The sequence below is a fragment of the Ictalurus punctatus genome, chromosome 14, assembly GCF_001660625.3.
Source record: "Ictalurus punctatus breed USDA103 chromosome 14, Coco_2.0, whole genome shotgun sequence".
Lineage (NCBI taxonomy): Eukaryota > Metazoa > Chordata > Actinopteri > Siluriformes > Ictaluridae > Ictalurus > Ictalurus punctatus.
The window spans coordinates 10,444,904-10,458,720 of NC_030429.2; the positions used below are offsets into that span (position 1 = coordinate 10,444,904).

Here is a 13,817-nt window from a genome sequence, read left to right on the forward strand (position 1 = left end):
GGTGACGGTCACGATGTCCAGAAACAATGCAGTTTACCGGACAAATGATGTAGTACACCCCTTGATGGCAACAGTATTCCCCAGTGGCAGTGGCCTCTTAGTAGGATAATGCACCCTGCCACACTGCAAAAATTTTTCATTTTGGGCTATACAAGAATGACACCAAGTAAAAATTTAAGTTTAATTAACATTTTTTGCATTCAGTCAACATTTAAATAAACATAAATAAAATATTCAAAAGGCAGCTTCCTTGAGTTCCATAAGGAAGAGAAAATTTGAACTTAGGAATTGAGTAAAGTAGTATCTGAGTGAGTGAATAGAGTGTAGATGACTGGGTGACAGGATTTTGAAATTCTGTATTTGAATAATGTATCTGGATTTTCTGTGCATTTCTGTGCAAATCACTGTAGCTGTGATTTATTAGAAAATAATGGTTACGCAGAAGTGGCTATAAGAAATTGATGCTAGAGCAGGTAATGATACCTGTGGCAGTGGCACCGCGCTTAAAGACCTAGATATAAAAAACTGTTTTTTTTCTTCAGCGTATCATCTATACTAATTTAAAGAGACATGCATTACTGAATAAAAGGAGGTGTGGAAAACTAAAAAAGGAGGTGTACTTACTTTACTTGAAATTAAGTATGTTGTTTAAGTGAATATTTTTATATGTACAAATGCTGGTATTTACCAGCTAATGGAAACCCTGATATACACCAATCAGACATAACATTAAAACTGGACAGGTGACGTGAATAACAATGATCATCTCATTACAATGGCACTGTAAAGGGGTTGGATATATTAGGCAACAAGTGAGCAGTCATTTCTGAAATCGGCAGCATGAGGATCTGAATGACTTTGACAAGGGCCAAATTGTGACGGCTAGACGACTGGGTCAGAGCATCTCTAAAGCGACAGGTATTGTGGGGTGTTTCTGTTATGTAGTGGTTAGTACCTACCAAAAGTGATCCAAGGAAGGACACCCAGTGAACCGACGACAGGGTTATGGGCACCCAAGGCTCATTGAAGCATGTGGGATGCATGTGAAAAGGTTAATGCTGGTTATGATAGAAAAGTGTCAGAACACACAGCCCAACGCAACTTGCTGAGTATGGGGCTGCATAGCTGCAGACCGGTCAGAATCCCCATGCTCACCCCTGTTCACCTCCGAAAGCATTTACAATGGGCATGTGAGCATCAGAACTGGACCATGGAGCAATGGAAGAAGGTGGCCTGGTCTAATGAATGACGTTTTTCTTTTACATTATGTGGACAACCGAGTGCATGTGTGTTGCATACCTGGGGAGAGATGGCACCAGGTTGCACTATGGGAAGAAGTTAAGCTGGCAGAGGCAGTGTGATGCTCTGGGCAAACCTTGGGTCCTGGCATTCATATGGATGTTACTTTGAGATGTACCACCTACCTAAACATCGCTGCAGTCCAAGTAAACCCCTTCACGTCAATGGTATTCCGTAATAGCAGTGGCCTCTTTCAGCAGGATAATGCACCCTGCCACACTGCAAAAATTGTTCAGGAACGGTTTGAGAAACATGACAAAGTTGAAGTTGTTGACTTGGCCTCCAAATTCCCCAGATCTCAATCCAATCGAGCATCTGTGCGATGTGCTGGACAAAGAAGTCTGATCCATGGAGGGCCACGTGTTGTGTGTAATAGCAGGTTTTCTCTTGCTGTGTGGACTCCAGTGTGGCACTAAAAGGGCCATAGCACACATGTACTGTAAGTCCTGCAACCCGGGACCAGGAGCCTGCAGCGTGGCCAATGTGTCCAACCACATGTAGAGTATACAGCTGCTGACCCTGCTAATGTGTGTGTGTGTGTGTGTGTGTGTGTGTGTGTGTGTGTGTGTGTGTGTGTGTGTGTGTAAATGTATGAGAAACAACATGCAAAAACATGTTCTAGACTGCCCTTAGCAAATCCTGCCGACAGGAGGAGATAATGAGTACATTACATCCTGTCGGTGCACACAATCCCAAGGAAGTGTAATTCCTGCTGTGTGTGTGTGTGTGTGTGCGTGCATGTGCATGTATGTGTGTGTGGGTTGGGGTGTACATGTGCGTGTAGTATATTTGCACATTTTTAATTTCACCACTCATTGACTTCCACAGTCATTTCTATGCTCATTTTCAGTCTCTCTTTCTTGATCACTCTCGCTCTCTTTCTTTTTATCTCTGTTTCTCCCTCTCTCTTTCTCTCCTTTCCCTTTCTGTCATCAGGATGTACAAACCTCTCTTTCTTTTTCCTTAACTATCCATATTTTACTCTCTATATAAGTGTCTTTCTCCTTGTCTGACTTACTGTCCAATATGCTGCGTCATTCACTTACAATAACACAAAGCTCTCGAGCTGCACAGACTCAGGTTTCAACTAAAAGCAGGAGTGTTATAGGAGTTGCTGCTCTAATTCCTCATAATGGTGCTATGATCGATTTTTATTGCTTCACTGGTCATAGTCATAACACAATATCCACTTCCAAGCCCCTCCCTTAGTGAAGAGATCACCACCTGGTATCACCGTATCTGCACATTGATTTCTTTCCCCCAGGACACATGTTGCAAGGAGCAACTTGCTTATGGATCATCTCGTTCAACAGTTAAAAATCCTGCCTTCTCAGCATCAGTGATCAGTCCTTTCGATCAATAACATATCAGCTTCCACATGGCCTAGCAGTGTGGTTTCTGATCCGTGGGCTTTTCTGGCAGAATGAGATGCACCCTGTTGCTGTGGCTCTGCTAGACAACATGAATAGCATGAATGCTTGATTTAGCCAGAATGATTGATGTTTATTAAAGTTATGGTAATGCTATTAATGAGAGCTCCTTTCATCTTTTGCTTATACTTTTAGTTTTAAAATAATAGAGGTGTACTTGCACCTACTTTTTCACCCCACTCCACTGCAATTAAGTTCGTTCTAAGTCACTTTCACTCTTGCAGATCTTCTAATTATATTTGATTGGTTTGTCCATGAGCAGTGACTCTCTGATAATCTAGCCATGACCCAGCGAGGGTTTGAGAGCTCTGGTTGGCGTGATTGTGAAGCAATGAAGCAATGGTGATTCAGAGTGTGGGCCATCGGTAATGAATCTGTCACTTCAATGGCCATCACTTCACTGCAGCTCCACTTGACCCAGCATATGGTCTTTAATGCTGACAGGAAGTAGTAGCTGCAGCATATTGACACCAAGTGCAAAGAACAGAAAGAGCACAAATCACATAGATCTCCTGGTGCAGAAAAATGCTCGTAATCTCGTTAAAAAACGAAAAAAGTTAATAATCCTGAACATGTTTAGCATTTCCTGCAAGAACTGTGACCATAATCAAATATTTCTCATTTGGGGCAGGTTGAGATTAAACCCAGTTTGTTTCTGATGGTGGCAGCAAAATGGTTAAGGATCCAATTAGTGATCAGAAGTTTGTAAGCTTGAATTCCAGGAAGGCCAGAGAACCATGTTGAGTCTTTAACAAAGGCATTGATTGTATCCTCTCTCAACTGTGATGCTTAATTTTATTTTTTTATGCCCATGCCACAAACTAAATACACCCTTGAGACATTTTTGACTCACTACCTGTGTAAAAACCAAATGTTCCTGTAATGGTCCACAGGATCTGTCAATCTGTCACGCTGTGCTTCCTCTGATATAAAACAAGCTTCATCCATCCCATGTAAAATGAGGAAAGGGCAATTACAAAAAAAGAAGGCAAGTAAGATGGTCCTTGTGTGGAAGCTCATGTGAAGCTTGCTTTTCACCATTTGGCAACAATCCGTGTACCCAGAAACTACATACTGTGCACTGGAGGATGAACTACAAAGGTTCCTGGAACTAAAACCAGCTGTGGTTCATCCAGTGGAAAAGTTCCTGGATTCCCAAAAAAATGTATATTTTTTATGAAAGGGTTGTTACCATCTATACATGTCTATTATCAGTTCAAGATTGAGCAGGTCTTCCAAAAATGTGGATTTCATTGCATATGACACAGGCTCTTTATCTTCTTCATACAACAAGTCCTCACCACAGATGAGGGCTGAAGTGCACATATTTATGGGATGTCTGTCTAAACCATTGAATTTAGAGAGCCATTAAATGGACACAACCCTCTGCTTTGGGTGAAGAGAGGATTTTTGAAACAGCAGCCTACCATTACATTGTATTCATAACAGGCTACTGTGAAAAACTTGTGAAAAGACACCTTGTAGACATCTTCACTGTTCTTTTTCTGCTGTGAGCTGCTATCAAGTCTTGAATATTTTGATTGTGTCTAAAAAGTACTGCACACAGAAAGTTTTCTCGATTGTGAAAATGCCATGTTTGTCAGCTTCTGTCTATCCACCAGTCTGGATTTAGACTTCAGGCTCTCGTGCATGCCTGCAGCACATGCTACATTTCAGCCTCATTAGCACTGTGGGCCTGGTATGCTTTTTCCACATCACAGGGTTAGTATCAGCGAGAGAAAGAGACAGTATGGAAAAAAACAAAGCCAGTGATGACTGAGTGAGTGTGTGTGTGTTGGTGGAGGTGGGGGGTGGCTACTCTGGGGAGTATAAGAGCTGCTGTCTCAGCTATTGATGTGCACACTTTACAGGATTAAGGGTACTGTAGGTCAGACAGAGAGAAAGACAATGTTTTTTCCAGGGAAAAAATGTGTTTGTTTATATTAACAGCAAGGTAAATGCAACTATGTGTGAATATGAGTGTTAGCATGGCTGACTTCTGCTTTGCTCCTGATTTTGCAATCATGCTCTGGAGATTTTTTTTTCCTCGTGAGTGTGTGATTGTGCCTCTACGGTGGCGCCTTGGTGGAGTGAAGTGCAGATAGTGTCTCCACTGGCTGACCTTGGGCCTCTAAATCTCTTACAGAGACAGGCCCATTATTTCCCCTCAGCCCGGTTTTATTATCTAATGCAGGTCGGGACTGCCCAGTGGCTGCTATATGGAAATTGCCTGTGCGTTGATTTACTGTACTGGTCAAAAGGAGAGAGTGTAGAGAGACGAACAAAGGCTCCTAGAAGCTTTTATATGACCTTTTTTTTTTTTGGTTTTGCCAATGAATAAATTTTCTCTTTTTATTTTGTCAAATACATTTATTTATTTATTTGAGGAAAGCAGATAGCATTGCTTGTATATTAAAATAAAAATAAAGAATAGTGCAGTCTATTCCTTTACTGTTTGTGGAAAAACAAGTCAGAATAAAAGGGCTGGGTGCTTTAGACCATGGAGCAGCTCTACTTTGTCAAGTGGTTATTTTTTTCCACACTGTTCAGTTGCTTTCACTCATTTTTGTTCATTAACAGTGCTGTGTACTGGACCTGACTGACACACTGCCATCCCCATCAGTGGGTTAATCACATGGATCTCATCACCCCCTCCCCCGTCTGTTTTTTTTTTTTTTTTTTTTTAGATCAACCACCGTGTGCTCACAAATCCATTAAAACAAAACCAGCTTGTGTCAGCCTCTATTAAAGCAGTTAGCAAAATCCATAGAATAGTAGCCTTTTCTTTAGAAAGCGATGGTTAAATCTTTGTATTAAATGCAAGATGATTAATCAACAGTACATTCTACCCTTTAAAGGTTTAGTGTTTGCAACACTCTATTCGTTTTCATTTTTCCATAATCATGAAATCACAACTTCATGACATCATAATTATGCATTCCAATATTTTCTAAAATGTGCAGTAATTCCCCATGCACTTAATTAAATGCCTATTTGTATTTTAGTCAATTTATTCCATTTTCAAAAAACACAAAAAGTACATATTGTCTTTTAGTAAGCACCATAGCAAACTTAAAAATACAGTCACAGACCCACTTACTTGTTCAGATGACCTCAGAACAAAATTTCTATATTTTCATATTGAAAAAAAAAAGCATCTATAAAGTAAAGCAACACTTATTTCAATTCCATCTGCCCACACAAATCAAGCAGTGCAGTGAACCTCCAGGTCCTATTCGATTTCATTAACATGGAGAAGTGGTCATGAGTAAATCTGCATTTTACACAAATTCTTTTATAAAGAGCTCAGTCTCTTCTCTGAAGTATCCCCGTAGGACTGTGTGTGACTATTACGTGCCCTCATGTCTGGAAAAACACGACTGTTGGGAACTTACCTCCCAACGCTTGCTTCATAACAAAATTCATCTTGATGGCTTTTGATTCCTACTTCCTTCACAGTCAGATGTTACATTTACTTCAAGCTTCTTTATGTTGTCCCTTTTCACCAGATCTATGAAACACACACACACACACACAAACACACACACACACACACACACACACACACACACACACACACACACACACACGCACGCTACGTAAGGGGAGAGCTCTCTCATTGCTGTAGCATTGTTTGAAACTTGACAGTAACCAGCATAACAGAAACTATACACTTTCTTGGATTTGGGGTTTTATGTATTATTTGTGATTTCCCATTATCTCCATCTCTCTGGTGAAGTAACTCTGCGCCAGTAAATATCTACGTATTCACACTAGATGAACTGTGAAGGTCATTAAAGGTCAATGCAGCACATTCGGGTGGAAAAAAAAAAGTGTGATCCACTATAATTTCCATTTAAATTGTTTATCCAACTTACAAGAAGTGATATTAGCCCATGGCATGACAGATGCTTTTCTGTCCAATTTGGAGAACACTGAGGATTGCATGACATTGCAGCCTAAATATCAACCTGTAACATTTCCAAAAGACGTGCCTCCTTATAAACTAGTAAGATTGTTTTAAAATGTATAAATGAACAACACAAGACCCTGGAACAAACAGGTTAGGACTAATCCCATATACTCTGTTAATCATGTTAACTTATCTGACTAAATAATCTTGCGGAGAAAAAAACAGAAGCTATTTCTCAGCCTTGTATATCTTTATATGGCTAATATGCTCTCTAATGCATCTCTGAGCTCACTATGGATGTGTGTTCTATATATCTGTGCTCTACTGTCTTCTAAAATGCTTGCATACTCAAATAAAGATGCCCCAGTTCTTTGGTGATGCCCCTGTACTTGATATGCGAGGGGAAAACACCACAGAATCACTTCCTTGTTGGTGAGTATTTCAGCACCATTGCTACTGGAGAGCTCCGGTCCGTCCCACTCCACTGGGCAAAAACCAAACGCCTCGCTTCTCACTCACTCACACACACACACACGCCGCGCGCACACATACATCGAGAGGTCGTAATTACCTGCCCGGTGAATACAGGTCGCTCCGACACTCGACGATCCGCCTCCAAGTGAAGTTCAGGTGTACTAGCAGTGCGGGATTCTCAACTGCAAGTCCCTAGCATCTCCGGCTTCCGGGTAAAGGAAAGAAAGGACGTCCTTGCTTTCACAAGCAGTGAGTGTGAGTGTGTGTGTATGTGTGTGCGCGTGTGTGTGTGTGTGTGTTTGGGAGAAGGGAAGCGCAGCTGCCGCGGATGGAGGGACTCACTGAAACGTCCCACACTCTATGTGAGTGGAGCGAGAGAGAGAGAGAGAGAGAGAGAGAGAGAGAGAGAGAGAGAGAGAACAATGATTAACACCGCCTAGTCTTGGGGCGCCCTTCCTCCCTGCTCTCCTCTCCTCTGCTTTCCTCTCCTTTCCTCTCCTGTCCCTCCCTCCCTCACTCCATCCCTCACTCCCTCCCTCCGCGCACGCTCTCTCCGGAGCGGGACTGATAGTGCACCTTCTTAAGGTCACCTCGGTGTCTCTCTGTATTACTGTTTAGACGGGCTCGCGAGGAATCGAGCGCAGTTGTCAGTGTGCATGATTGTTTATTTCGTGTACAGCGATATGGGCTAATGCAAAGACTTAGAGCTGGTTATGAGGAAGTGATGAGGCTCAGGGACGCGTTTTCACCTAGGCATGTCCTTGGAGCGCGCGGGCTTTTTGCGCCGAGGAGATTGGTCACGCGCGCTTCCCCACGATAGCTGCGTCCCAAACCGCATACTGCCGTACTAAATTGCCTACTATGCTTAAACAGCACGCTGCTGACTGCAATATGCGGTTTTGGCATGGATCCAGTGCGTGTGTGTGTGTGTGTGTGTGAGAGAGAGAGAGAGTGTGTGTGTGTGTGTGCGCGCATATGCTTATCCCGGTTGCTTAGCAGAGCGCGAGCACTTATATTTCGTGGCTTGGTATTTTCGAGAGTGATTCTGCTGAAAACTGCAGCTATGTTCTACATATATACAGGTACAATACATACTCACTTCCCATTTTATCAGGTACACCGTGTACCATATAGGTACACTTTATTGACTGTAGCCTCCTGTAACTTCTCAGGCCCCCTCAATCATTGATAATTCAGAGGTTTTCAGACTTAAAGCAGATTTTTCAGCCAGAGACCTCTTAATAAAATACAAACACTGGCCACTTTTAATAGGAACACCTGTACCCCTGCTCATTCATGCAATTATCCAATGGTCAATCATCGTCAGTCAAATGCAGCAGCAATACACAAATCAATAGCTTCAGTTAATGTTCACATCAAACATCACAATAAAGTAAAATCTCAATGACTTTGACCATTGGTATGGTTGTTGCTGCCAGATGGGCTGGTTTGAATATTTCAGAAACTGCTAATCTCCTGAGATTTTCACACACAACAGTCTCTAGAGTTTATACAGAATGGTGTGAAAAACAAAACCATCCAGTGAGCAACAGTTCTGCTGGTGGAAATGCCTTGTCCTTGTGAACAGATGAGCAGAGAATTCAAATAACCACTTTTTGGATCCGTGGTGAGCAGAAAACCATACCATAAGGCACAGCACTTCAAACCTTGAGGCAGATCGACTACAGTAACAGAAGACCACATTGTGTTCCACACCTGTTAGTCAAGAACAGGAATCTGAGGCTACAGTGAGCATAGACTCACCAAAATCTGGGCAGTTAAAGATTGGAAAAACGGCATCTGTTGTTGTATTTTTTTTTTCCAAATCTGCCCAGTTTTGGTGAACTTCATACAAAGAGAACACATTAGGTGTTGACATTATTCATAGGCTACTTGTTTTCCAGTTAGCAGTCAAATAGTGTAATGACTATAATAACTCAACAATAAATATAATAGGACTGATAATGGTTGGTGGTGATTTCCCCCACTGTAATTGAATTTTTAAAAAATCACAGACCCCCTGGTTATGTTTTATGGACCCCTGGTAGTACCTGAACCCCTGGAGAACCACTGGATCACAATAAATCCATAAGAAGATACTCTTTAAACAACTCTCATCACAGTAGTGACGCTGATTAATGTTTGGTGCTGGTATATGTGTATGTGGCTCAGAAGCATTTTTGGGGTTTGTAAACACTTCGTATACTTACAGCCACTTTATTATCTGACACCTGCCTTGTTAGTTTACCTTGTAGGTGTAAAATCAGGAACATGAACTGTTTGTCTTAATCATTCTGTAGCTCTTTGTTGGTGTCGGTTTGAATCCACAGTACCATTGATGCCAGATTCTGATCTGCCCAATAACATGATGTGATTTTTTTTTTTTCGAGTCATCCAATTAGGCTACTTTTTTCTACTTGTATGATTTTTGCCATTCTCAATGGATCCTGTATTTCTACAAGCTGTTTTCATTCATATTATCACTGATCACTGTTTACTGTTCACACTATTCTATATAAGCACTTGGACTGTTGTATGAAAATCCCAAGAGAACAGCCATGACTAGAACAGGCATGCCTAGTGCCAAACATCATGCCACAGTCACTAAGGCAACTCATTTCACTCAATTTAATTCTAACTAAAGCAAGAAATGCTGGTCTGCCTCATTTATATCACATATCACATTTAGGTAACAAAGAACTTAGAATATACAGTACATGTTATTTGAAGGTGGGGAGCGAACCTAATTTACTGGTTATTCAGTTCAAATCAACTACATAAGTGACATAGATTACCAATTGGACGTGACAGTGACTATGTTTATATACACATCAAATTCCATTTAAGGTCTATATTCGGGTTGCAACCATATTCCGAATATGATGTTTATATGCGTACAGGCATCAGAATAAACCTGTATACATGGTTTATTGTAAGTATGCCTGAGTTGTCATTTCTAAATACCTAACCTACAGCTAAGCATGTGTTCTGAGCATGCACGCATATCTCCTTTCATTGGATTTTGGAATAAGGTGTTTATGTGTAACAAATTTCCGATTAAAACAGGCATATTCCAGGAATGGGAATCAGAATTTGGGGAATTAGAATATTGTCTTAATCTGAATTGTGCAGTCGGACTGTGCCATTTACATGACTCAATACTAATTAGAATATAGCCAAATTCCGATTAATATCAGAATAATTATGTGCATGAAAACGTAGTCATTGTGCACCTATTTCGGAACATGTTTTTTTTTAAATAACATTGGATCCAGTAATGCCTCAATGCTTTATTACGTAGTTTTTAAATGTTGTGCTGTTTTCAGGCACAGGTGAATCCTCCACTGAAAATGCCATGTTTTAATGAAATCTTACAATGTCTGATTATATCCAGATGAACTTACCCATATGCATTAAGCCTTAATTGTATCTTCAGAATTTAGCTGTTAGCTTCACTAAAGTTTACTGTATAATTAATATACTTGTACTAATGAAAACAGCTCCATCTAACCCTAAAGGACTATAAAGCTTTACTATAAGGGCTCTGGTGGTCCTTACTGTTTCTTTTGTGTCCAAATGAGTTTTCAGTCACATCATGTTTGCAGTAATTGCTGAAACGCTCAGCTTAATATTGAGTAATATTCAGATATATTGAGACAATTTAGTAACTATAGTGAAACTAATAGAACTATAGTTATGAAGTTATGAAAGTGAGGAATGCACATCAGGGTTAATCAATCTAAATTACATTAATGCAGGGTTTGGTTGTCTTAGTGACCAAGGATGTCTTAGGGAGATGTGTCTTGAAGGTATTTATCAGTATTTATCCTGTCCTGGGTACCCACATGCTGCACCAGACTGTATGTAAATGCCTGAGGTCATGGAGACTCACTCTTTATATTACACAGCAATTTGTAAAGCTTTGTTTTCAAATGCACCTTTTGTCCAAATACTAGGCATGAAGATGATTTATGTATCAGAGAGCAAAGCTTGGTAATAAACTCGGATTATGAAGTGGAGTGGGTGGAATTTCTGAGCTGACATTTGGAAATATTTCAGCCACACTTGTTGTCTCCAACTAAGCCTGAGCCCACATAAAACAACAATGGCCAGGACTGAGAGTGCCAACCCTGAGAGAACTCAAGAAGAACATGATATTAGGGAGGATGATGATTATTGTGAGGTTCATTATGAAGCACAGGCTGTTTCAACATAAGCAATGGTAGAACCAGTGGGAATAATGATTCTTATATTTATCTGCTTTTGCCAATTCTTATACAAGAGTCTTTTCTGGTAAAAGTTTACTTCAAGGCGGTGTTTATAACAGTTGCAAGTGTTTGATGACAACTGATATAAACCCACATAAACATTTATATAATTTCCTTAGCTGTTATAAAGACTTTTCATTTTATTTTGATGTCAGTTTGATGTCACACCCAAGTCACGTGACTATAATGGGGCATTTGCTGTCTTATGACATTTTCAGGCCTGACGTATATTAGTATGTCATGATAACTGACCTGTAGCTCAGTGTACTCCGTCTCTGAGAAGTTCTCATAAGTGACATTTTCGTAAATACTTACATTAATTCCATGCCATTTAACATAATCACATAATGTAATCACTTGGTATTCTAACGTAAATCAGCTAAAAAATAAAAGTGTTATAACACAGTCCTATGCCAACAAAAATTGGTTTTGATAGATATACAACTGAGCAAAGCAGAAGAAAAATATATATTCAACGGGATGAATGCCTATGGTTAAGATTAACAGTAATGAAACCATCACACTCCAGTGCACCATTTGAGAAATGTTACATAGATATATTCTAGAAACGTGAAGGGGGATAAAAAAAAAAAGCTATTACGCTATTTTTTTGGATTATATTGATCTGGTCAAAAGCTTTAAAGGGAGGGAAACTGTTCATCACAGAAATACAGACTTAGTCAAATTAGAAACTCATGCTTAACTCATGCGTAACACTGGCACTTAGTAATAATCCTTTTACCACTTGCCTCCATCTCGCTCGCACAATTTTAGTTCAGAATTATTCAAAAAAGATTGCTCACAGGGTAAGATGATTCATATGTATATATAGTATGGCTCTGAGGTGAAAAATGGCCCAATCTAGATGTTGAAATTGACTAAAGCAACCATAATTAACAATGCCTCAAGGTCAATAAAGTAGCTATCAGAATCTCCCGGTGTGTATTTTAAAGCACAGCAGCCATCACTGAAGTATTACGTCAATGTCGGAGTCATAGACAGCTAAAAGAACAACCAGAGTTTACATTGAGCATTAGAATAATCCCAAGCCGTAAATCTGGTTAAATTATGAACTGCAGAAAACCAAGCCTCCCACACAGTGTAGTTTATAGCAAGTAATTCAGTTTCAGCCCTGGATGAGGAAATGAAAAAACGAGAGAGGGAAAGAAAGAGAAAGAAAGAGGGAAGGTGAGAATGCATGAAAGAAAGAAAGAAAGAAAGATGGAATGTGGAGGGAGAGAGCGAGGGAGGCAATCTGAATAATGGTTCTCTGTTATCTAGTAATTAAATGAAATTACTCAGAGCCTTCCAATCTAAATATGAAAGCATGTTAATCAAAAGATATTTTGCCTTTTTTTTTCCAATTGCAAGCTTTCTTGCTTTGTTTCCTGTGTGTCTTCATTTAAACCAAAATTAGAACTCGAATGCAATTTCTGTGAATTATTATGAATCCCCATCTACATGTGCTGAACAAATCCTCTGACAGAACAGTGTAAACCGTCATAATGCTCTTACATGGGAAGGAAATTGAAGCAATAAAGAACATCAAACAGAAAGCAAGCAACCAAGCACATACAGACACACAGTCAGGAATATGAATAGGTTAAGGTCCAATGAACTGTATCTTCACTCCATAAATATGTCACTCCATTTGTACACATTTCTCCACGCAGTGTGCAGGCTAAAGGTAGCTGCTATGGAGGCACAGATCCAAAAACACTTGGGAAAATAAGGAATAAAGAAAAGCAGTGCTTTGTTTCCTCTGCTCTTTTCCCATGCCCTGAGTAAGAATTCGTCCACCTGCTGTGCTTCCTGACTAATGGATATGTTTCTCATTTCACTGTGCAAACCTGTTCTGCCTCTAAGTGATAACTATGTAATGGAGCTGAAGTTGCTGCTGCTTGATTACAATGTGTTTAAAGTTTCATTAAGTAGCATAATGCCATGGTGAAAACAGCTAAAAAAAAATAATTCTCCACATCAATCAGTTTTGAGGAAATTAAGCGTTGTCTTCTTAGTACAGATAATTATAGCCTGAGAATCCCCATTGATCCTCAATGTTATGAAGTACATCTTCAATATATGGTTTCTCATACACTCACCAGCCACTGTAATACAAACACCACTATGCCTGCTTATTCATGCAATTATCTCATCATCCAATCAGGTGGCAGAAGCGTGATGCATATCATCATGCAGTTACAAATCAAGCACTTCAGATAATGATCATCAACTGAGCAGGTGAAGTTTGGTTATTTGAGGTATTATAGTCTTCCTGTCAAAGCAAACCAATCTGGCCATTCTTCTCTGAACTGTTGCCTTGTGTTTCCACACCATTCTGTGCAAACTCTAGAGACTGATTTGTGAAAATCCCATGAAATCAGTCATATCTGAAATACTCAAACCAGCCCATCTGGCCGCAGTCAATGTCAC

General features: G+C 40.1%; 1 protein-coding gene across 1 annotated transcript in view; it reads right to left on the reverse strand.

Moving 5' to 3' along the window:
• LOC108274425 (complexin-1) overlaps positions 1-7,549 on the reverse strand; it is a 46,036-nt gene extending 38,487 nt beyond the window's left edge. The window contains exons 1-2 of the mRNA XM_017484589.3: positions 7,214-7,549; positions 6,125-6,240 (exon numbers count right to left, since the gene is read on the reverse strand). Of these exons, the coding sequence (XP_017340078.1) occupies positions 6,125-6,155 (31 nt within the window). The 5' untranslated portion in view covers positions 6,156-6,240; positions 7,214-7,549. The remainder of the gene's footprint in view (positions 1-6,124; positions 6,241-7,213) is intronic.
• Positions 7,550-13,817: the final 6,268 nt, after the last annotated feature.